The sequence below is a fragment of the Syngnathus acus genome, chromosome 1 (assembly GCF_901709675.1).
Source record: "Syngnathus acus chromosome 1, fSynAcu1.2, whole genome shotgun sequence".
In the NCBI taxonomy this organism is placed as follows: Eukaryota; Metazoa; Chordata; class Actinopteri; order Syngnathiformes; family Syngnathidae; genus Syngnathus; species Syngnathus acus.
The window spans coordinates 3,737,495-3,760,661 of record NC_051087.1 but is presented as its reverse complement, the minus strand read 5'-3'; the positions used below and the strand labels follow the sequence as shown (position 1 = coordinate 3,760,661).

The 23,167-nt window shown below is 43.6% G+C and overlaps 3 protein-coding genes across 3 annotated transcripts; 1 reads left to right on the top strand and 2 right to left on the bottom strand.

Annotated features, from left to right (window-relative positions):
- On the bottom strand, positions 1–7,766 carry ern2 (endoplasmic reticulum to nucleus signaling 2). The gene is made up of 24 exons (XM_037262481.1): positions 7,063–7,766; positions 6,383–6,500; positions 6,264–6,297; positions 6,113–6,185; positions 5,977–6,049; positions 5,781–5,903; positions 5,609–5,710; positions 5,214–5,273; positions 4,926–5,145; positions 4,361–4,439; positions 4,089–4,239; positions 3,806–3,945; positions 3,570–3,737; positions 3,346–3,493; positions 3,187–3,252; positions 3,026–3,113; positions 2,765–2,954; positions 2,566–2,662; positions 2,152–2,351; positions 1,938–2,085; positions 1,292–1,419; positions 785–908; positions 624–691; positions 1–535 (listed from the first exon to the last, which is right to left on the bottom strand). The coding sequence occupies exons 1-24, from the start codon at positions 7,126–7,128 to the stop codon at positions 353–355; spliced, it is 2,847 nt and encodes a 948-aa protein (XP_037118376.1). The 5' UTR covers positions 7,129–7,766; the 3' UTR covers positions 1–352.
- A 2,506-nt stretch (positions 7,767–10,272) lies between these two features.
- Positions 10,273–13,356, top strand: LOC119121603. The gene is made up of 4 exons (XM_037249386.1): positions 10,273–10,330; positions 11,715–12,002; positions 12,301–12,564; positions 12,830–13,356. Exons 1-4 carry the CDS (start codon positions 10,273–10,275, stop codon positions 13,192–13,194), a joined length of 975 nt encoding a protein of 324 aa, XP_037105281.1. The 3' UTR covers positions 13,195–13,356.
- A 3,299-nt stretch (positions 13,357–16,655) lies between these two features.
- On the bottom strand, positions 16,656–21,893 carry LOC119129762 (carbohydrate sulfotransferase 12-like). The gene is made up of 6 exons (XM_037263166.1): positions 21,727–21,893; positions 18,709–19,282; positions 18,501–18,643; positions 18,029–18,157; positions 17,766–17,958; positions 16,656–17,008 (listed from the first exon to the last, which is right to left on the bottom strand). Exons 2-6 carry the CDS (start codon positions 19,153–19,155, stop codon positions 16,733–16,735), a joined length of 1,188 nt encoding a protein of 395 aa, XP_037119061.1. The 5' UTR covers positions 19,156–19,282; positions 21,727–21,893; the 3' UTR covers positions 16,656–16,732.
- Positions 21,894–23,167: the final 1,274 nt, after the last annotated feature.

Here is a 23,167-nt window from a genome sequence, read left to right as displayed (position 1 = left end):
TCTTGGGCACAATCAAAGTCGAAATTTAATTTAGAAAATCAGGTAATCTCTCAACATTGGTTCTACAGCAGATCAAATCAATAAAGATAAGAGTATAAACGTGTCATGTAGAGTACAGTGGTTATCAATGGAGACTTATTTGACTTTGTGCGTTGCCAGTGTCGCTACCTTTAGGAGTGCATGAACTTTTTCTTCCATAAAAGCCTTTATCAGAAGCACTTGGGAACGTCCTTTCTCAAGTCTGTCAAAAAATAATAAATACACAAATCAAGCCAAGGTATATCTTAAGGTGTATCTAAAAACAGTGACAGCTTTACAAAAGCAATAAGGAGGCGTGAGATGGCTATGGCTGCTACTTGGCGCCAGGGGGCATGTAGTAGGGGCGAAAGAGTTTCTCGTTGGCGTAACCCTGCAGCGAAGTGTGTGTGTGCATCAGCAACTTTGGGAAGCGGTTGGTGAAGTAGCGCACAAAGCCGTCGGGCAGCTCGCCGAGACTGTGCTGCACTTCGGGCGGCAGCTGGTGGTAGTGAGCCTTCTGTCGAACCATGAATGAATACAATTCAAATAAATAGAATAAAAAAATAAATCACGAAGCAGAATGCGTCGGGATAACGCAGGCTGACCTTATTCCTCATGGCCCTCAGCAGGTCTCGCACCGAGCTGCCTTTGTACGTCCTGAACCGCCTCAAATCTGCATAGGGAAAAAAAAGGCATTGTGTTCCAAAAATGATTCATGAATGACACAAGTGTCCCCGAGTGTGCTTTCATTGTGCATCCTCCTTACCGGTCTGCAGAGGTGTAGAAATGTGCAGCCTCCAGTTGGTCCGCACCACGACTCGGCACTCACTTTCAAGGTTCCCCACGATCTCACTATCGACCGATTCGTTCTCAATGCGGTCGCTTACGTCCTAGGTGAAAAAATAAAATACACAAGCGCAGCAACTAAAATAAAACTTTGATCATTGAGAAAATTACATTTTAAAATTTGGTTCCAGAGAACTTCTGGATTTTGATGTACTTTTTACATTCTTGTGTGAGGACACGAATTGCAGCCGACAGACCAATTGACAAATAGTAAACAAGAAAATTCAAAATAAATTCACTGCTTGCCTGTGGACTGGAAACAAAGTGGCTTGTTTTGCAAAACTGTCTGGAAAGATTTTTGTGAGCAGGTTTTAGTGCAGAAACTAAAAGCCAGTTCCCAATTTCCAAATGCTTTTAGTTTTCAGACATGACTCAACACAAACGAGTGAGTAAAGAGTGAGTGAGCAAGGGAGGTGAGGCAACTGACTTGGAAGAAAAGCAGCTGTTTCTCAGGGCTCCAGAAGAACGGATGCTTGAGCACGCGGACGGACGAGGGACGAGACTCCGCCTCCGCGCTGATCATCTGCTTGATCAGGTCCTCAGCCACAACGTCTTCTGTTGAGGCACAACATTGCTGCAGCTTAGTCAATGGACTGGCATTATTGTTCAATGACCTTCACAACATTTGACTATACCATGACGTCACTTAAAAAAAAATCAACATTCAAATCAATGTTAGCATTGATGCAACACTGTTCTGTCTTTTTTTTTTTTTCTGTACAAATAGTAATTCGATTTTTTATGATGGTGTAATTCCACTGTTGACCACAAGTTAGCAGCTCACCTGTTGGGATTGAGAACAATGAATGATTAAGAACAGGAAGCAAAGAGCCATTTTTTTCCCCTTGGAAATTATTGAATGTCATTTGCTGTAATTCTGCTTTTTATGCCTACGGAGAGCAACATCTTAAGGTTGTTTGGGTAAAAAAAAAAAAAAAAGATTTGTTTACTGTGAACACATAGAGGGACAGTAAAAAGTTATCCAGTGTGTTTTTACTAAATCATCATAAAAACAATTTTAGACTAGGTTTCCCAAAAAGCAGCATAGACACGCTCACGGCATCCATCCTCACCGTGTATGGTATCCATGAATTGCGAAAGTGAATAGTTTCCAGACAGGATGTTCATTTGCCGCATCAGAGTCTCGCCAAACGGGTGCTTACCCCCGCTGACCACATAGTAGAAGACGCAGCCGGCGGAGAAGATATCCACAGCGGCGGTCTAAAGAGAAACGACAGCGCCGAGTCAGCCGAGGAAAAGTCAACACAGCTAACACGCGAGACTCACCGGCTTGCTGCCAGGAATGTTTTCCAGTAGCTCGGGAGCAATCCAGCCTTCCGTGCCCAACACGCCCGAACGCAGCGAGAAGCTGCTCTGACCATCTTGGATCTTTTTGCACAGCCCAAAGTCGGAAATGAGAGCTCGGACTTTACCCGAAGCGCAGGGAAATGAGAGCAGGATATTCCGAGGCTTCAGGTCTCGATGTACTGGATGAAGGAGCGGAAAAGGGAGAAAAACTATTGTTTTGCTAACTTCATAGTCAAAGTTGACCTTCTGGTTTAAGTTCAAAGACTTTTTGAGTCTTTTTAATGCAATCTGAATGAATTTAAGACCAACATAACAATAAACACAAATGTAAAAAAAAAAAAAAAACCATGTCGGCGTTACATATTTGAGACTTTGTGTGCGTGTGTCGCAAACCTATATTGAGCGAGTGGAGGTGTGAGAGGCCACACATGGTCTGCTCCAACAACATAATCGGACTCAGGTTGGGAAAATCGGATGGATCCTCCACATACTGCAAACAATAACGTTGAGAAAGATACACGTCAGCTATACCATTTTTGATTTCAAATTTAAAGTGACAGCTAGCAATAAAAGAAAATGAAAAATCACTGACCTGCTGCACGGTGGCGGCGCACAGCTCGATGGCGATGTACTTAAAGAGGTTGTCCCTCTCCGTGCAGAAGTACCTGATGACGTTGGGATGCGTGTCGGACTGTCGCAGGAGCTGCACTTCCCTCTCTGCCACATCGAAACACTCGGGGAGGATTCGCTTCACCGCCGCGCGCCGTCCGTCGAAGTTGCCCCTGCGTACGGTACGAGGTCAAATCGTGATGACCTCCATGTCTCGGTGGGCACACGCAACTTTTCAACCTACCTGAAGACGAACGTTCCCGAGCTGCCGCGACCGAGGGCCTCGGATGTGGTGAAGGAGATTTTACCCAAGTGCACCTCCTCGCTGTTTTCTGTAGACGGAAAATGAGCAGCAATAAATCAACTTTATTTGCAGGATGGAAAGAAAATAAAGTTCATCCATACTTGAGGTTGTGCTGCTGTCAAGGGAAGAAGGCATTACAACAAGATCTTCCGATGCATGCTGAGAACCTGCACAGAAGCCAACCAGCGACCTTTGAGTTTTATTCCGGCTATCGTAACGTGTGCGCTCATAAATATACGACGGTGACAAAATGAATGAACCAGTGGAGACGCTCGTGTTGGTAGAAAGTTCCAAGTCGGAGGAGCTGAAAGTCGGTGTCGGCGTGTTGGTGGTCTGTGTGGACTGGACGCAAGATTCAAACGTTTCCTCGAGCTGCTCCTGCAGAGCTTTCAGCTTCTTGGCCGCTCGCTAGTGAGGAACACAACATGTCACCTTCGCGATGTCCTCAATGAAATGAATAAGCGGCCGAGCGTTCTCGACTCACCGTGTACGTGAAGGCGAACGCCAACCAGCCTCCCAGCAGCACGGTCAACACAGTCAGAGCCAAGCAGTCGTGCGTCATGTAGACGGAACGCACGCCGATCGACTTCTGGGCTCCTGCCGATTCTCTCTCGTCGCCGTCGAAGCCATCGCTTAGGCCTACCAACCGAAACTGGAGGATGACAGCGACATGAAACAAGGGAGATGGAAGATCTTGCCTAAGGACTTGAAAGGGCTCACGTTTTGGTTGGAGCTGGAGGTGCGCGAGGATGGCGAGGCAGAAGGTCGAGGGGGGATGACGGCTTCACTGGGGAACGGCAGGCTGAGCCGCGATTCCCTTAACATGGTGGTATGTGCTAGTGGCGGGATCTCGTGGTGGCCTGCGGCACGTGAAACAGCGCATTTTCCCAATTGTTCAGATCGAGCTAATCTAAATACTTAATATGAATGTCAATCATTTCCCTCCGCAACTAACCACCACTTGGTTCAGTCCAGTTGGGGCTCGGTGTGTGTGTGTGAGTACCTATTAACAACCAGTGGTTTTGAGGGCTGTTGCTGCTCCCTGGAGGATAGCGCACGTCGGTGGACGGGATGATCAAGCACTCCCCTTGCCCGCTGAGCGTCACACCGGCCGTCTCAGGACCTTCAATCCGGCCCAGGGTCAGACCCCGAGGCTGCCGTGGGAACAAGAAGTGGCCAGTGAATGGTCTCGCCGCACATGTGATATCCTATTACAGACTGGGAGCCAAACTTGGCTGGAATGATCACGGAAAATACATTTGGAACTCAACTCACCACTAAGGAGAACCCTTGGTGAACGAAGGAAGGCAAAGCATAGAGGTGGGAGTCCAGTTTCCCCACGTAGAGCGTGGGCCTGAAAGAGACAGATGAAAAGATGGATAAAAAAAAAAAAGGAGTCCCTGAAAATGGAAGAACTGAAGATTGCGCTCCATGTTTTTTTCCACAACACTTTCCATGGGAATTTCTGCTTTGAGGGATACACGCAAAATTGTTGGGTCTCTGGAGCGACTGGCCCAGCAAGTGTATATAATTAAACAGCCAAGCCAATCTTTTCGTGTATGACTCGCTCTTAAAACACGTCTATGAGCAAGCCGCATTCAATGCAGTCTGGAAGCGGAGGAATGCCACAAAAAGTCGCTTCATTTATTACCACCGGCTTGTTTTGACAAACGGCCATTAAGTGTTACTGAGAAGTCACTCGCTTTGTTGCGTGGTAACAACAGCTGTTGTGAGACAAAATCTAAAAAAAAAAAAGAAAAAAAAGGGGATTTGAAACAGACTAAGACAAGTAAATGCTAACTGCACTTCTACTACGAGGTGTGTGCCGAGCGTGACTTACACAAGTAGCGTTTGTGCGTTGGCTTCCTCCTTCACAAACTGATAGCGCCATTTCAAAACGGAGTGGACTGCCGTCCGCTCGTCGGCGACGGAGGAGAAGGTGAGGAAGCGCAACGTCTCAACGGCGAGCGACAGGTGGGGTGTGTGTCTGAGCGAGTCACCCGAGTACAGGTAGACCCTGACCACGGGCGAGCCGTAATCTTGACTCCATAGCACGTCACCTGAACGGGAGGACCAATTTGGGATCTCACTTAGGCAGGAGCTCCGTTTCCCAAAAAGAAATCCTTACCCGACTCCCTGTCAACGGTAATCACAAGGCCATTACCACTGGACACGAGATGAGCCATCCCTGGAGGGAAAGCCAATACAAAAATACATTACATACATTTTAAAAAAAAAGAAAAAAAACTAAAATGGATGCAGACTTTTATGGTCCATGTGATGGACAAAGAAACAATGATCTTTCATGTCTATTAGACATAGGACACTTTTTTTTTTTTAATAAAAGAAAACCCTAATGTACATATATACACATCTTTCATTTCTTAATGCAATTAGTTTTTTGAATACATATTGGTAAAAATAATAGGAACTTTTTTTGTGGCTTCTGTTTTTGTTTCTCTAGAAGCCGACCGTTTCAGTATCAAAGGTTGCCGGCGGCCCCCCTGCTCGATGAACACTTACGATAGTCTTGTTCGTCGTCATACGGCAGAGCGGAATAGTCGTTGTACGTGATGCTCCATTGCAGCTCCTGCTTTGTGGTATCGAACATAGTGACCACGTATTCTGCGGAGAGGAAAACGCGGCTATTACTCTAAGGGGAACAAATATGCGCTTTCGATCCGACGCGTTCTACCTGTGCGTCCAATGTAGAGCAGAGAAGTGTTGACACACAGGGAATCAGTCGAGGACGTTGTCAGAATGGTTTGTTTGGCTCCCGTTTCGGGATCCACTACAAACCACACATCCTGCTTTTTGCCTGGCAGATTAATATAGACATTGTTGGCAGGTTGTCTTTGTTTTTTTTCAGATTTATTTTGAATGCATCTCACCTGTATAGAGGATGCCATCGGAGCTTCTACAGGGAGCCGACTGAACCAGCTCCGGAATGGTGAACGGAAGTTTCTGGTGAACACATCGTCGAAACCACGTTATGAATTGAACACAGTTTTGCACTCTATTGCTCACCATTAGGCCTTCTTTGTGCTTGCCACCGAGTATGTATAAGCTGCCATCGTTGGGGTCCGGGAGAAAACTTGGCCTGGGAGGAATATTAAAAAAAAACACAACATGAGAGCTGGGATGTTTGCGCGTTCGCCTGAGTGTGTGTGTTACTCACTCAGTGATGTTGATGGGCACTAGTATAACAGGATCTGTCAATTAAAAAAGGCACGTTTATCTAAGAAAACAGTTGCAAATATAACATCAAATGGAAAAGTCCCTGTTATACGAACCAACCTTCTCTTAGAGTCCATTTGATGTCTCCCGTCTTTTTGGAGACAGCATGCAGATTTCCGTCCAGCGTGGAGACAAACAGAAGGGATTCTGGGCGGGTGACCACCTTGACCCCCTCCACCTGATGGCCATAAAAAGCACAATGAGTGGGGGTGGGTGTCAGGTCTTCCAGTGTTTCGAATCCATAAAAGATTCAGAGTTCCGTATTTAGCAGGATATCCAGACAAACACCTTCATGAGGGTTTATCCACCCCTCCCATATTTGCCTACAACTGGGTCACAAGTGTCATCTACACAATTGAGCAGTACAGGAACCCAACAAGGCCAAATTACGAAAAAGGACCCAAAAAGAAAAAATCATCAAAACGTTGACTTGAATCTCTAATTTTGTAAACTTTTTCTTTTATCCTTTGGAAAAAACTAAAGTCTTTGTTTCTGTGTATATTTTGATGGTCAAAGCACATAGTCTCGCAGGAGCACAAAGTGTTCTAATTTTTTTTTTTTTTTTTCCCGTCGGCGTAAAACTGGTGCTAAACCCAGACGTGTCCTTATCTCTCGCTGTGGCGACCCCCGGACTAAATGGAACAAAGCATGTCAAACAAATGATGTCCATATAATTTACCCCATCACATATATATGCGTGACAATCCCATTAAAGAATGTAAACATAAAGAAAAGTTCACCTGAGTTATTGTGACTTCCCCGGAGAGAATCAGAAGGCACAACAGCAGGCGCCCCAAAGCCCCCATGACACCCACCTCCTCGTCGGGGCTACGGACCGAACTCAAAAACCAAAGGTCGAATTGCCCCCTGAAATCTCAGAGCGGGGTTCCACACGTCCGCGTCGTTTCAAAGCGTCGGTTTTAACATCACAAGAGGCGGACATGTCGCTGTTTTAGAGAGCTATCATTTTTCAACTTAACGGCAATGCAACAGTAATTACGCATTTCCGTGTTAGGGACTACGCGTGACGTCATAACAAAAGTGGGAGGGACTGCTTTTCGTTTTGAGGACATGGTGCTCGCGGCCAATGGGAGCAGCGATAAAGGGCAAAAGGGGCGGGGTTTGAGGGAAGCGTCTGGAACACGTGGAAAAAGACAGCAAGGCAGTTGACAACGTCATAGACCGCGGTTTTGTGCTATGGAAAGTGGTGGAGGCGCTCATTCTTCACTTTGTGAACTTACATTGACCCATGCACATTATTTCACAACAATTTGGCCCGGTAAAAAAAGGCAGGGAATGGAAAGATCTGTTAAAATGGGTGCACAGGTGGTACTTTTGTTTTAGAGGGTAGACATTGCTCCAGAATGGTTTTCTCTCCCGGGGTTAAAGGGAGAAAATATTTTATATACATTTGAAATGATGGAGAGGCCAGGAGGGGGGCAAGAACCCTGTCAGAAATCTCCTCTCGGCATTTTTTGATATTACAAAATATATTTTAGTGCAGGGGTGCCCAAACTTTTTCAGCTCGCGAGCTACTTTTGAAATGACCAAGTCACAAAGATCTACCCACTAAAAAAATTTTTTTTTTATATATTTATATATATATTTATGTATATATATATATATATATATATATATATATATATATAAAAAAATTTTATTTATATTATTTATTTATTTATTTTATTTATATGATATCCCATTCCCTATGAAAGTGATACTTCTTACTATGGCCAGCTGCCCCACTCATTTTTATACCCTTTCTTAAGTTTAAGAGAAAAAACAGGGTTCTGACAATTGAAGGGAACTCGCGAGCTAGCGTGTTTGTGTTGTGTTGTTAGCGCCGTTGTTTGTACACGCGTCAAGTGCGGAAAAAAAAAAGAACATTTTAATATTACGCGATCGACCAATAGTGGCTTGGCGATCGACCGGTCCCTGAGATGGATGGATGGATGGATGGATGGATGGATGGATGGATGGATGGATGGATGGATGGATGGATGGATGGATGGATAGATAGATAGATAGATAGATAGATAGATAGATAGATAGATAGATAGATAGATAGATAGATAGATAGATAGATAGATAGATAGATAGATAGATAGATAGATAAAAAAGCTGAGTGATTTATGGTTTTGAACTGTTGCTGGTAGCTCAGGCCAATCAAGTCGATCGCGGGGTGGGTGCATTTGCACTGTGGAGGGGTTGCGGGAGGCATGACGTCACCCCCAACAAGTTTTGAATATGAACGAAATTTCTTGACGAGTTTGTTTCCTTTTTGAAGACCCTTAGATTTATAAAACACAAATTGTATTCATCTTGTCGTGGTAACTGGCAGTTAGTTGCACGTTACGTGAAAAGCTCTAGCTAATTTTATTTTAATTCTATTTTGATTGTATTTTTATGATCTTTTCTTCAATTGCTTTTTATTTGCTATTGCATAATGGTTACGGTGTCTATTTCATGATGGTCGAAGCCATATTTGTCATGTAATGAATTTTTGATACGGACCTTTAATTTAAAAAAATAACATTCATTTCTCTAAGTTTTTAAAGTGAAAAGTTTCATCACAATTATAAAGTTTGGAACTTGAAACCAAATTTCCTCTATTTTCATGAAGAGTTTGTTTCCCTTTTGAAGACCCTTGGATTTATAAAACCAATTGTATTTTCGGTGTAACTGGCAGTTGCATGTTACGTGAAAAGCTCTAGCATGTTTTATTTTTAATTCTATATTGGTTGCAGTTTCATGATCTTTTTTGTTTTTCGTTTGGTATTGTATAATGGTTACTGTTTGGCTTCAACCGTAATGAAATACATTCTTGTCACGTACTGTATTTTGGAATGCACGTTTAATGAAAAAAAAAAAACATTCAAACATTCATTGATATAATTACTTGAAAGTCAACAAAGCATGCAGGGAAAACCTCTTGCCTTGTGACGATGGACAAGGGAGCGTCATTATGCACCAGAAGTGGCATAAATAAAGGAGTGCCGTGAACGCCTCTTCATTTGCAGTGATGACCTCACCAAGCACCCCATTCTCAGCCCCCCCTCAACTCCACATTTTAGTTAGCCTGCTCTTAGTCAACAACAATCATGCTTGAAAATCAGTGGGAAGAACAAAATCGTATTGAATCCCCACTCCAATATTGTTACAATAAAATCTTTTTTTTTTCTGCAGGATTTGTTTCCGAATGATGGCCTGTGCATTGCTGACACGATCGCAATGATTTCGGGCTGAAGATGTCCACATCTCACGAAATAAAAACAAGCCATGCCACCAATGGTACGCAAGTGAAACCACAGAGGCTATTTCAGTGACGTTCCATTCCTTTATGGTCTTTGTGTGTCCACAATCGTCGTCATTGTGATATATATATATATTTTTTTTGTTATTTCTTAATTCGGTTGGATGTCTTTTTGGTCGCGACGATTTCTACTACTGCCACTAAAGGCAACACCGGGATAAGGGGCACTCGAATGTCGAGAAGACGGCTGTGTATCTGCTCAGTGGAGTTGGAAAAGAATCGAAAAGACTTCTGGAAGGACAAAACGTGCCGGTCGTCGTGACTCGGAACCGCAACAGTTATGACATTGTGTAAAGACTTAAAGGAGACTAGCAGGCAGCTGTATGGCGTAAGACAAAGGGGGTTATGTAAGGTTACGCGGCCGCTTTTGCGTCCGTGTATCACGCACGCACGCACTCGTCATAAAGTTCCCAAATGCAGCCAATGAACGAGCAACAAATGTGCAAACTTTCGAAGCGCCATTGAAGATGACGGCGATTGAGCGCTTTATAGGAAGCTCGCTCGCTGCGTTCTTTCGGCTCGTTTAGTTCAGTGGATTCGCCTACTCGCATCTCTCCACGCGACTCCAGCACCAGCAGGTCCGACAGCACCAGCAGGTCCGAACGCTTCCTCCCTTCCTAGTCATCCCCGAAAGAAGATGAACTTCTCCAAGCTGCTGTGCTTGGTGCTCGTGTGCAGCGAGCCATTTGGGCAAGGTAAGGCCGTTGAATTCAATGACTATGTTGCTAACCATTTTGCGCAAGCTTTTAGGCGCATGAATAAAACTGGACTTAGGAGACGACGCTTTTGTTGTGTGCGCGCGCGCCTTGCTTTTTCTCTGCCACATCACTTTACTTATACACTATAAAGAATAAATTCGGATTTTTGTAAACAAATTGAAATACATTTTTCATTTTCAAACAGAATATAGCGTTTTTGAATCTAGATAACATGTTCTCTTGATTTCAAAGAAAGCCTATATTTAAAAAAAATAATTCAAAACCACCCATGGAAACTTTCATTGCAAACCATTAAGAAAGAATTCCGATTTTTGTTTTAAACAGTTAAAGGGATTCACATTATAAATTTTCCAACCAAACATGGCGTTATAGATCATTATAATGTGTTATCTTGATTTCAAAGAAAGCCTATTTTAAAAAAACAAAAACGTTTCAAACCACTCCTGGAAACTATCATTGCAAACGATATACACTGTTAGGAATAAATTCGGACCTTTTTTCAAACAATTAAAAGACATGGTTTTAAAGAAAGCCTTTTTTTAAAAAAAACATTCCAAACGTGGAAACTTTCTCATTGCAAATGCTATCATCTTTAAAGAATAAATTCAGATTTTTTTTAACAAATAAAGGGAATCACATTTTGCATGTTCAAACTGAACATTGCGTATTTGAATATAGATAATCAAAATGTTACCTTGGTTTCAAAGAACCCCTATTTCAAAGAATACATTTAAAAGCACTCATTGCAAACGGTTTACACTATAGAGAGTAAATTGAGATTTTTTTTGGAACAAAAAAAGGAATCAGTTTGCGTTCAAACAGCACACGTTTTTTTTTCTCCCTTTAACCCAAAAGTTAATTTGGTTTCAAAGACAACCTATTCAAAACAAAACATTTCTAACCACAAAACCACTAACCACTCTAGCCACAAAAAGGCTAATAATCACATTTTCAGACGTTTTTCGTTAAAAACAAACATTGACAACCACTCATGGTATACAGTAAAAAATAATTCATTCAGAAAGCTAGGGAATCACTTTTTACTTTTACAAACAGAACTCGGTGGGGAGGAGTAGAGATCATCGAAATATGTTCCCTTTGTTTTTGTTTGAAACAACATTTCAAACCACTCATAGAAAAGAAGACAAGACAGACACATTCAATTTGGCCTTACGCATGGCGGATTACAATTTGGATCCAGTGGTGTAACGTAAATAACAAAGACAACAATTGACAATGGCAAAATGAATATTCAGAAATGAACATGGCAAATAGCGTCTAACATGCTTTCCTCAAATGTGTACTTTGCACACAGACCAGACCAGAGTGGGTGATACTTTGCCCTCTTCTGCTTTTCTAGTGCTGGCGGAGACACCAGGATGCAAGGTCAAAACTTCCGGCACAGCTGTGCAGTGCAGGGGCAAGAAGGGCGGAGTGGTCAAATTGGAAGTCACAGGCACAGTTCCTAGCGGTGAGCCGGATGTCACGTGGCATAAGGATGATGGACCTTCCCTTACCAGTGACGGCATCAAGTACAAGATTACTGGTATCAAGAATATCAATCTGGAGATCCTGAACCTGGCAGAAGACGACAAGGGAGAGTACAAATCCAAAGGCATCACACCAGTCGAAGAGTTCAAGGTCCAAGGTTAGATGTTGGAGGACAGCCGCTGGCCGCACGAAAGCTTCTTGTGCACCGTTTCCTTTGCATGTTTTAGGAATGTGGGGGGAAAAGGCACGCCCACAGGGACAACACGCACACACTCCACACAGGGAAACTCTCTTATGCTCAGGAGAAAAGTTGGAGAAAAATGTCCAAAATTTGACCAAAATAGCAAAACATCTCGGCGTCCTTTTCAAAGGGTCCACTTAGCGCCACAGTCTTTGCTCCAATGTACTTTGCGCACAGACCAGAGTGAGTGATTCTGCTTTTCTTGTGCTGGCAGTGGTGGACTGCTTGGGTGGCAAAACCTCCGAACCAGCCGGCCTGTGCCAGGGCAAGCCGGGTGGCAGCATCAAATTGGGGCTGTCAGACGACGGAAGTGGCACCTCACTCTCCTGGAAGAAGGGCACGGACACGATTGCGATCAGTGGTGACAAGTACGGTCCAGTCAACGAGGCTACCCTGATGATCAAGAACCTGGACGACGCCGACGAGAAAGAGTTCACGGGCGGCCCTACCGGCTCAGAAGAAAAGTTTTCTGTCCAAGGTTTGATGTTGCAGGAAAGCCGCTCGCTCGCCACGCGAAAGCTTTTTGCGCACCATATATTGACGTAGGCACAATCAACGCACGCGCGCACACATTTGCAGGCTTGGATTCTCCTGGCAAGCCACAAAAGAGCAAGTCAGAAAAACAAGAAGGTGCACATGACAGCAGCACCTTAGCCAAATGATTACCAAACATTTTGCTAAATGTACACTCACAATCCATCCCGTGTTACCAGAATGTACATCTGCTTTTCTTGTGCTGGCAGTGGCCGACTGCTTTGGCGCCGCGGGAACCGTGCAGTGCCAGGGCAAGCTGAACGAAGCCCTCAAATTGAGAATCTCAGACGCAGTTAGTGGTTCTAAAGTCGTCTGGACGAAAGAGGAAGGCGTGGTCCCCGCCAGCAGCCAGAAACTAGGAACCAAGGATGAAGGTCTGAAATTCCCGTCCCTGGCACCAGCCGACGCGGGAACCTACAAGGCCACCTACGGCGGCAACACTGTGTCCTTCGCTGTCCGCATTCCGGGTGAGTTTGATGTTGCAGGACAATCCACTCACTGGTACGAGAGCCGAAAAGCTTTGATTGAGCCGGAAACATTTTGCATTTCATTGGCAGTGGAAACCAACCAATAAGCTAGCCCATTCAGCAGCACTTTTTGTTTTACAAACCGCACTCGCAGTACTGCGCGCAAAAGTGTGCGGCAAGTTCAAACGTTGCCAGCTGACCTTTTCCAATTGCCATTCTCCCATTCAGATACGAAAGGAACCAGTGAGAGCGACACCAAAAAGAAGGAGTCAACTGAGAACGCCAAGGACAACAGCGGCGGCGGCGGCAGCAGTAACAGCGGCACTGACCAAGTCAATTTGGACAAGGGCAACGGCGGCGGCCTGTCCTACTCACCTGCTCTGCTGGTGACGGTCACCCTGGTGCATCTGCTGCTTCAGCTGGCCGCCTAGAAGACAGCAGCAAGCTGAAGGTGGAGGCAGAAAAAGCCAGCGCCGGCCGGCCGGCTAGCCAGCCCACCAGCCATTGAGTGGTCTCTGCATGCGTTCTACTACCATTGATTTGCCACTGTACATTTTGCCATTGAATTGCCACCATAGGCGCATTTAGTCGTTGATTAAGCTTACATTTGCCACTGTAGTGCATTTAGTTCGTAAGTTTTGGCGCATTTAGTCATTGATTAAGCTCATGGAGTTAGATTTGCTTTTCCTTGGATTGCTTGAACTCAATGCTGCTCGATTGTTCTCTTTTCCCTATATTCAATAAAGTCATCAATCTTTGTTTTGAATGAGCTCATTCACAAATGGCGGCTACATTTAGGGCTTTAATGACACACAATATGATTGATTGATCATTGCGTAAGCTGAGTGTTGAACAAACTTGCTGCATCCACCAAAGATGAAATTGTGTTTGTATTTTTCTCTTCGCCAAAAGTACATGCTTCATAAAGTTAAAAAACCAAAATGAAATGAAAAAAAACATGGAAAGGCTAAAGGAAATTCGGAGAAAATGTCTTTGCTTTAATGAAAGCCTTACTAATTATTGCAGCTCCCTCTCGCTAATATTTGGAGTAAATACATAGAACAAATACCACGTTTTAAGAATGAAAACAAGTACATACATGGAAACAAACAATTTGTATTACTGTGCTGAAAGTGATAAAAGTGATATTGTTTCGGTAAACTATTAAATAATCCATAATCCATCTAATATTTATATTTGGTAGGAGAAATCGATGCTAACAAAAAGACATCCAACCTAATTAAGAAATGACTCGAAAAATCACAATGACCACGATTGTGGACATGCACGCACGCACACACACACACACACACACACACACACACACACACACACACACACACACACACACACACACGAATGGAATGGAGCATCACTGAAATACCTCTGAGCCTCAGTTGTGTACCATTGGCGGCATGGCTTGTTTTTCTTTCGTGAGATGTGGACATCTTGAGCCCGAAATCATTTGGACACAATTGTGTGAGCAATGTCCAGGCCATCATTCGGAAGCAAATCCTGCAAAAAGAAAAACAAAAAGATTTTATTGGAACAATATTGGAGTGGGGATTCAATACGATTTTGTTCTTCCCTGTGATTTTCAAGCCTGATTGTTTTTTATTGTTTGTGTGGTGGGAAAAAAATAGTATTTTTTAGTGCTGCTACAAAATGCCATTGCCGGTTACCTAAAACAAAATGGCTGACTTATTCAACTGTAAGTCTTTGAAGCACCTGCGCAAGCCTGGCTTTTCACGCAAGTGTGTGTACTTAATGTACGTACTTGCACCGTTTGACAGGACAAAGTGACAAAGCGCAGGCTAACTGAAACGTGGAGTCGATGCCTAAGTGTGTGTGTGTGTGTCTTTGTTCTTATTTCCTTTTAGTATGTGGTGCACAGCATACTTTCTCCAGCTATAATTGTATGTCGTAGTACCAAGACCGATCAGTGCTGCAGGTATTATTGGAGGAATAAAGTGTCTTGGTTTTTAAGGAACACTTATGCCTAGTACGCTACTGTATATTGATATTGTCTAGACCAGAGGTGCCCAAACTTTTTCAGCTCGCGAGCTACTTTTGAAATGACCAAGTCACAAAGATCTACTCACTAAAAAAAAGAATTTATTTCTGCTGTGTGTCATACAAAGTGTTATATATATATACACACATATATTTACATATATATATATATATATATACTACTATATATCTATATATATATATATAGTACCGTTCAAAAGTTTGGGGTCACAAAATTGTTTGGGTGACCCCAAACTTTTGAACGGAAGTGTAAATATTATTATAATAAAATATTATGAATTAAATAATATATTTATTATTATTTATTATTATTATTTATTTATAATATATTTGTATAAGATTATATATAATCTATGAATATAAGTATACATATATAAGATTTTTTACACAGAAGATTATATATATAATCTATAAATAATTATCTAAATAAATATATACACTACCGTTCAAAAGTTTGGGGTCACCCAAACAATTTTGTGACCCCAAACTTTTGAACGGTAGTGTATATATATATATATATATATATATTTCATCGTGAAAAAAAAGTCCTACTCCCATTCCCTATGAAAGTGATACTTCTTACTATGGCCAGCTGCCCCACTCATTTTTATACCCTTTCTTAAGTTTAAGAGAAAAAACAGGGTTCTGACAATTGAAGGGAACTCGCGAGCTAGCGTGTTTGGGTTGTGAGCGCCGTTGTTTGTACACGCGTCAAGTGCGAAAAAAAACAAAAAACATTTTCATATCACGCGATCGACCAATAGCGGCTTGGCGATCGACCGGTCGATCGCGATCGACGTATTGGGCACCCCTGTTTTAGTGTATATTATAATTGGCGGGCTTGAAAATCTATTCATCGATAAATATGGTTTATCTGTATATTTAAGAGAGTATTTCTTTTATTATACGTATGTTATTTGTGCATAATAATGTCTTTGCTCTTTAGTCTCTTGTGTCTCGAGTCACTTGTTGCCAACATGTGTTTCTTACTTCTGCCACAACACACCATTAAGATCTTAAGATCTTAAGATCAGGGGATGCTTTGAGAATAATTGTCAATTTTTGTCTATGTGAAGCCCTTTGAGACTGCTTGTGATTTAGGGCTATACAAATAAACTTGACTTGACTTGACTTATGAAATCCACTGCCCTCAGCAAGTTCAAAGTATGCCAAATTCAAATTCTTGCAATCGCATTTTTATTACCCAGCAAAATAAATTCTTATATCTTATCCTAAAATCTTATCCTGTTTATCCATTTTTACATTTGGCACTTGTTTCTTGTACGCTGCTGTGACAAGAACATTTCCCCACTGTGGGATAAATAAAGTTCAATCAATCAATCAATCAATCAATCAATCAATCAATCAATCAATCAATCAATCAATCAATCAATCAATCAAACCCTAACCAGGCCATAATTTATCCCAAAAAAACACCAAAGTGCTTTAACGTGGCCAAATGAAGCGTAAGAGTAGCTTTGACAGCTGAGACGGAAATACAAAAATAATACTGGCAGGCACTTGTCGTCTCATGAGGTATTTGCTCTAACAGCATTGCAGACATGTCTTGGAAGGCTTTTTTTTTGTTTGTTTATCAGGGGGGGTTTGGCCCTACTGGTGGTGTAGCACGCTGTCAGGTTTGGGGTAGCCAAACAGCTCAAAGTCTGGTTGGTAAAGCTTGTACAGCTCTGTCCTCATTGAAACAGGAATTTGGGCAAACCAGTCCCGTTCCCAGCTGGCCGCCGTTCGGTTTCTCGCCCCAGAGGGGAACCGCAGCAGGTGATCCACTTGCAAAAGCTTCAAAAGATGCTCGGCGTCCGTCTCCAGCGTTTCCAGTCGCCCGATGAAGTCGTACTTCACCTGGCATGGATGGCAGAGACGGTAAACCTAAAATAAATACACAAGCATTCATTTCATTGAGTACACCGCCTCATTAGGTTTGGCGTAAGACACTTGAGAACCACTGCCCTAGAAAAACAAACCGTACAACTAACTTTCACCATTAAAGTAAGCACTTAAAGGAACAAACCATATGTCAATCAAAACTAGGCATTGTTGTCTTTGCACTATGTTTACAAAAAGATTTACAGCCGTATTTGCTAAGTGAGGTATTGGTTGCAATCTCACAAGTGTGTCATTGTTGAAGCGAAACTGTATAAAATGGTGCATTTATTATAAGTAACACACCTGCCAAAATAAAGTTGACATTAGCACACTGTGCACTTTATGGCAGAAATATAAAATAGTAGAATGTAAACATATGTATGCATTCGGTCACTGGTACACCCGACTGGCATTTCGTTACGATCAAGCAGTGGCGGGAAGTCTGTACTTCAAGTATATGTACTTTAACTGAGTATTTATTTTGACAACCTTTGACTTTTACAGTGTGGTCCCCCTTTTCAACCCACAGGTTTTTTTGCTTCAATTACCATGGTGTGCACATCTTGGCCACCAGAGGGCAGTATGATGTCAACAGACACACAAAGAAGAACTTGACAAACAATAATAGAAAGAATGTGAGTCATGTGTTTTGCTCGTCTACATGAGGCTGCACCATTACTGTTCAAATATCAGTTTGTTAACGCACATTTTAGATTTTGCAAGTTGCACTCAGGAAATGCGATGTCTCGTACTGTATTACCTGGCGCCAGTGTTCGTTAAAGACGCTCTCCTTCTCCGTCTCCTCATCCAGCAGGTACGAGACAAACTGCTGGAAGGTGGGTTTGATCCCAGACGCAAAAGCCTCAGCCGCCGTTTCCGGCAAACTCCCTGATAGGTTGCCGTAGCGACGCAGAATGACAGAGCCAAACTGGCGGTAGAAGTCCTCATTGGGCCTGATGGTCAAAACAGAAAACGAGTCGAATACGTCCCTCATGTCATCCAGTATGACTTTAGTTGTCGCACCTTCCAAACTTGTTCCTGAAGGCTGAAATTAGGCGGACAAAGGGGTCCCGTACAAACAGGAACTTAGTGTAGTGCTGGAGCTTGAGCGCCATCAGGTGGCGGGATAGAGAACCGTAATGGCGCCAGAACCTGGTGGACACATTGACGGTTTACATTTTTTTGTATTATTGTGCACCATTTTTTTGGCCTCCTGTTATTCATCCGGAGGGGGGGGCACTGAGGTTCTCCTTTTGTGCTCAGACCAAAGCCATCTCTAATACTAAAATACTGCTTTGGCGCCATCTTGTGGCATCAAGGAACAAAGTCGTAGTGGCTTGGGTGAATTTATTATCATTATTTTAAAGGTTCCAGCATCATTATGAAACAACGTTTAATATACAAATAAGAAAAATATTTTCTACCAAATGCACAAAGAAAGTGCTCATCCAATATTTGGACCCGGTTGAGGTAATCAATCACGCATGTGTCATACTTGGCAAAAGTGAGGTGAAGCGAGGAATTGTGTACGACGTCCGGAGGAACCAACTCCGGGTCAGTGTAAGGCTTTCCTGAGACGGGCGAGACCAGAGACTGAGCCAGGACCACCATCACCCTCTTCCAGTTGGTGCACGCCACCTGAGCAGACATTCAATACCAAATATTTTTTAAGTCGCAGAAACACATGTGATCATATTAGCTACCTTGGGAACATAGCAGTAGATGATTTGATGCGTGTCGTCGACGATCAGGTGGTCCAACTCCCTGTTTGGGATCTGCTCAAATGCACGGGTCCTTCCGGGAAAGTCCGTCCCCGAACACACATCGGAGATCCTCCGCTTCCTCGCAATCTGCTCTAGGCTTCCGTCCAAATCCCGAATCTCGTCCTCTTCCCCATTCTCATCCTCTCTTCCCGGCTGCAGCACACTTCTGTTGGCCCACGTGGTGCTGGATATTCCCGCAAAGGATGATGGGAGGGTGGGGGGCGGGTGCGAGCGGACCGTGGCAGTCTGAGGGCAACGCTCGTGTTTGCGGTCCCGCAGAGGGTGGAGGTTGAAGCCACCCACGTCGTCCCAGTAGGCGATGATGAGCAAGATCACGAAGAGAGAGCCCAGGATAAACGCCACGCGCAGGCCGTGCCACGTTCCCATGGTTAAAGTGCGGAAGCTCCGGGAGGGGGGGGCCGAGATTGGTGCAGAAAAGAGGAAGAGGTTATCTGAGCTCCATGGCGCAGGACGTCTATCACGGAAGGAGACGCTTCCTGCTCAGCAACTGCAGCTGACACAAGCAGGAAATGTGATTTCCATTTTGGCTTTTTTTGTAATATCAACAGAGTAAAACTGCTCAAGCCCGAGTATTGAGTGAGTGAGGTCATCGCGGTTTCATTGAAAGAACAAATCTTTTTATGTCATAAATTTGAATAAATGTTGTAGCCTTAGTTGGGCTGAGCATTTCAAGAAGATTAAGAAAAAAATGCTGGCAATATCTCAACATTGTGAGAAAATGTTTAGCAAGAAACATGAAGCTGTTGCACATAATTTGCTTTTGCCTGCAAATAGAGAAAATTTGCGTGTAATTGATGCACATTGAAATGCATAGGGGGGGGGGAATCAAATATTCAGTGTGTTTTGCACAAAACTAGTTTTGTTCTTTCACAATTTACACCATCAAAATAAGTAGACTGCCATCTACTGGTCAAGCGTGGAATGACACCAATCCATAGGAGCATGACCAAACTGGAGTTATCAACCGCACCAAAAATAAATCGGAAAAATAGCAAGACCGGAAACCGATATCTATATCAAATAGCGTACAATTTTGCAATCCACCACCCTTTTTTATAGTAGTTTATTTAAAAATGTCCCAATGTACAAGGATCAACATCGAAAGATGTTAAAGTAGGACACCGTCTGGTCTCATGTAATCCGCAGTATTCCCACTGTGCCCTCTTCCCAACCAGTTTCTATCTGTCACTGTTATCTCTATCTTAAACTGAACGACTCCATTTCGGATTGGGTTGTATGTGCCCTGCATGTGTATCTAATACTGTGTCAGACGAACGTCCTCTGCAGAACCAAGGACAAAATGTCTCCGTGTGCAGTGCATGGGAACAAAGCATGATTAAAACACAATGCAGTGACAGCGTTAGATCATTACACCACGCTCTATACTAGAGCTCTTTTTGTCTATTTTTGTAGGACGGGAGGGTGGAAGTGACCCGAGGGGCTGTGGGAAGTACAGTGGGCCTACTGTGGGCCCTCAGCTGTCACGGAGTTGTGAACAAACGGAGGCGAGGGGGGTTGATCACCTTCACTCGAGTCAGTCTAGACCAGTGTTTTCCAAATTTCCATAGGGCCAAGGCACGTATTTTACATTAAAAATATCATCACCCAAATCAAACAAACAAATAAAAAAATGGAGGCCAAAATGAATGTTTTCTGGGGGGCAGAATACTAAACCTAACCAAATGTGACAGTTTCGAGCACAGGTGTCAAAGTCAAGGCCCGGGGGCCAGATACGGCCCGCCACATCATTTGATGAGGCCCACGAAGACAAATTGTGCACCAAATTTGTGTCATTACTAGAATTGCAAATTGTCTTCACTTGTAATATCTCTTTTTAAAAATATTTGACCCGTTTTTACTCGTCTGATTTGAAAACGAGTTATTTGTCCGTTTGTTTTGTAGCTTTTACTGTAGATAAAATGAGGTGCTCATACATTTATTTGGGTTGACAGCCCTCCGAAAGAAGAAGCTATGACGACAATGCGGCCCGCGAAAAAAAAGAGTTTGACACCCCTGGTTTAGAGTCAAGACTGAAACCTTTCGAGAGGGCGCTGTACATTGATTTAGATCCTATTTTTATTCATCTCTAAGGGTGATAAAGTTATATTACATTGGGATTTTTTTAAGATATTCTTTTCAAACTGCTGTTAATTAGTGTTTTTATTTCCTTTTATTTAAGCGCAATGTTCATGTTCAATCCGTGTGTAACAAAAAAGTCCATTCTAAAAACAGTAAGGACATTTGAAGCAGAAGAGCCATGTTTTTTAGGCTCTACTTGTAAAAAGTTTTTGAAGCGCGAGTGTAGGATTTTTTAAAAAATGATTATTGTATTTGGAAGCAAGAAAAATATCGGCTGGTGGAACGAGTGGTTTTGCTGGTAAAATAAACAAAGACGCAGAGGACGCACGCACGCACGCAAGCCAGCCAGCTCTTGGAAAAAAGAGGAACTTGTTTTTGTTCCACTTGCTTGTGGTTTCTTTCCAATTCCAAACACTCCGTGTTGACTTTGTGCTTCTATTTGAAGAACAACCACAAAGTGTCACATTGCACGCGCATCATGACGGACCGCGATATCTTATTATTGTAATCCCCCCCCCCCCCCCCTAAAGATTTCTGCTCTTCTTCCCTTCTTTTCTAAGCTTATTTTGCGACCACTAAACGGGCTACAATGTGACCTTTCATGCGTAAAAACACTTTGGCGCTCTTCCTCCATCACATCCAGCGGCAACCGCCGAGAAAATAAGCTCAACTCTCCCCGTGAATCCTTTCATCTAGCTCCCCATTGAGAGAGGGAAGAAAGACCGCTTCTGTTCCCTTCACTCCCTTCACACCGGGAGGAAGCATCGTGGCGGCTATTAACCCTCCTTTAACATGACGTATATCAATCAATTCAATACATCCCAAATCGAATTGAGGTTTTTTTTTTTTTTTACTTACCCGGCAGATGAGCTCCATGGTGGCCGGTCGACTGTCAGCGGTGTGTGGCCGTCCTTCAGGCCCGTGGTGAGAGCTGCCAGGCGGGTAAGCTTTGTGGGGAGGGCTCGGGATGGGTGGGAGGCTGCTTGCCTTGCTGGATGGTGGATTCGGACTTGAGGCGGTGTGAGCGCCGTAAGATGTTCTTCTCGCGAGATCTAACCCTCAAACGCGAGCGCGTACACACAAACACACAGACTTAAATACATACATATTTACGTGGGAAAAAAAGCTAACTTAAATACATACACATTGACGTGGGAAAAAAAGCTAACATTCAATATGTGTTTTCAACGAACATGGGATACAATAGGGAGAGGTAGGACAAACCAAAAACTAAATACCGATCCGCAGGCAGAGGCGGTCCGGGGTACTTTTGCGCCGTGGGCGAATCAATGTAGTTTTGGGGAAGAGAAAAACACCAGCAACAGTCAGTGCGTGCGTGTGCGCGCGCCAGTCATTAAAGCCCTAAATGTAGCCGCCGTTTGCGAATGAGCTCATTCAAAACAAAGATTGATGACTTTATTGAATATAGGGAAAAGAGAACAATCGAGCAGCATTGAGTTCAAGCAATCCAAGGAAAAGCAAATCTAACTCCATGAGCTTAATCAATGACTAAATGCGCCAAAACTTACCAACTAAATGCGCCTACAGTGGCAAATGTAAGCTTAATCAACGACTAAATGCGCCTATGGTGGCAATTCAATGGCAAAATGTACAGTGGCAAATCAATGGTAGTAGAACGCATGCAGAGACCAATCAATGGCTGGTGGGCTGGCTGGCCGGCGCTGGCTTTTTCTGCCTCCACCTTCAGCTTGCTGCTGTCTTCTAGGCGGCCAGCTGAAGCAGCAGATGCACCAGGGTGACCGTCACCAGCAGAGCAGGTGAGTAGGACAGGCCGCCGACGCCGCCGGGATCGCCGGCGCCCTTGCCCAAATTGACTTGGTCAGTGCCACTGCCGCCGCCGCCGCCGCTGTTGTCCTTGCCGTTCTCAGTTGACTCCTTCTTTTTGGTGTCGCTCTCACTGGTTCCTTTCGTATCTGAATGGGAGAATGGCAATTGGAAAAGGTCAGCTGGCAACGTTTGAACTTGCCGCACACTTTTGCGCGCAGTACTGCGAGTGCGGTTTGTAAAACAAAAAGTGCTGCTGAATGGGCTAGCTTATTGGTTGGTTTCCACTGCCAATGAAATGCAAAATGTTTCCGGCTCAATCAAAGCTTTTCGGCCAGTGAGTGGATTGTCCTGCAACATCAAACTCACTCTGAATGCTGACAGTAAAGGACTCTACATCTGTGGAAGTGTATTCGGCCGTGTAGGTTCCCGCGTCGTTTGCTACCAGGCTCGGGATCCTCAGCTCAATCTCATTTGCTCCGCTTTTGACGTATCTCTCGGTAACAGGATTGCC

Excerpts from the sequence above, each read along its gene's own strand:
- ern2 (XM_037262481.1), bottom strand. The coding sequence starts at position 7,128 with ATGGGGGCTTTGGGGCGCCTGCTGTTGTGCCTTCTGATTCTCTCCGGG. Across the intron at positions 6,501-7,062 it reads GGGAAGTCACAATAACTCAG|GTGGAGGGGGTCAAGGTGGT; the intron begins GTGAACTTTTCT and ends TATGGCCATCAG. Across the intron at positions 3,253-3,345 it reads CAACACGAGCGTCTCCACTG|GTTCTCAGCATGCATCGGAA; the intron begins GTTCATTCATTT and ends GCTTCTGTGCAG.
- LOC119121603 (XM_037249386.1), top strand. The coding sequence starts at position 10,273 with ATGAACTTCTCCAAGCTGCTGTGCTTGGTGCTCGTGTGCAGCGAGCCA. Across the intron at positions 10,331-11,714 it reads CAGCGAGCCATTTGGGCAAG|TGCTGGCGGAGACACCAGGA; the intron begins GTAAGGCCGTTG and ends CTGCTTTTCTAG. Across the intron at positions 12,003-12,300 it reads CGAAGAGTTCAAGGTCCAAG|TGGTGGACTGCTTGGGTGGC; the intron begins GTTAGATGTTGG and ends TTGTGCTGGCAG.
- LOC119129762 (XM_037263166.1), bottom strand. The coding sequence starts at position 19,155 with ATGGGAACGTGGCACGGCCTGCGCGTGGCGTTTATCCTGGGCTCTCTC. Across the intron at positions 18,158-18,500 it reads CTTCACCTCACTTTTGCCAA|GTTCTGGCGCCATTACGGTT; the intron begins GTATGACACATG and ends TGTGTCCACCAG. Across the intron at positions 17,009-17,765 it reads TTAACGAACACTGGCGCCAG|GTTTACCGTCTCTGCCATCC; the intron begins GTAATACAGTAC and ends TATTTATTTTAG.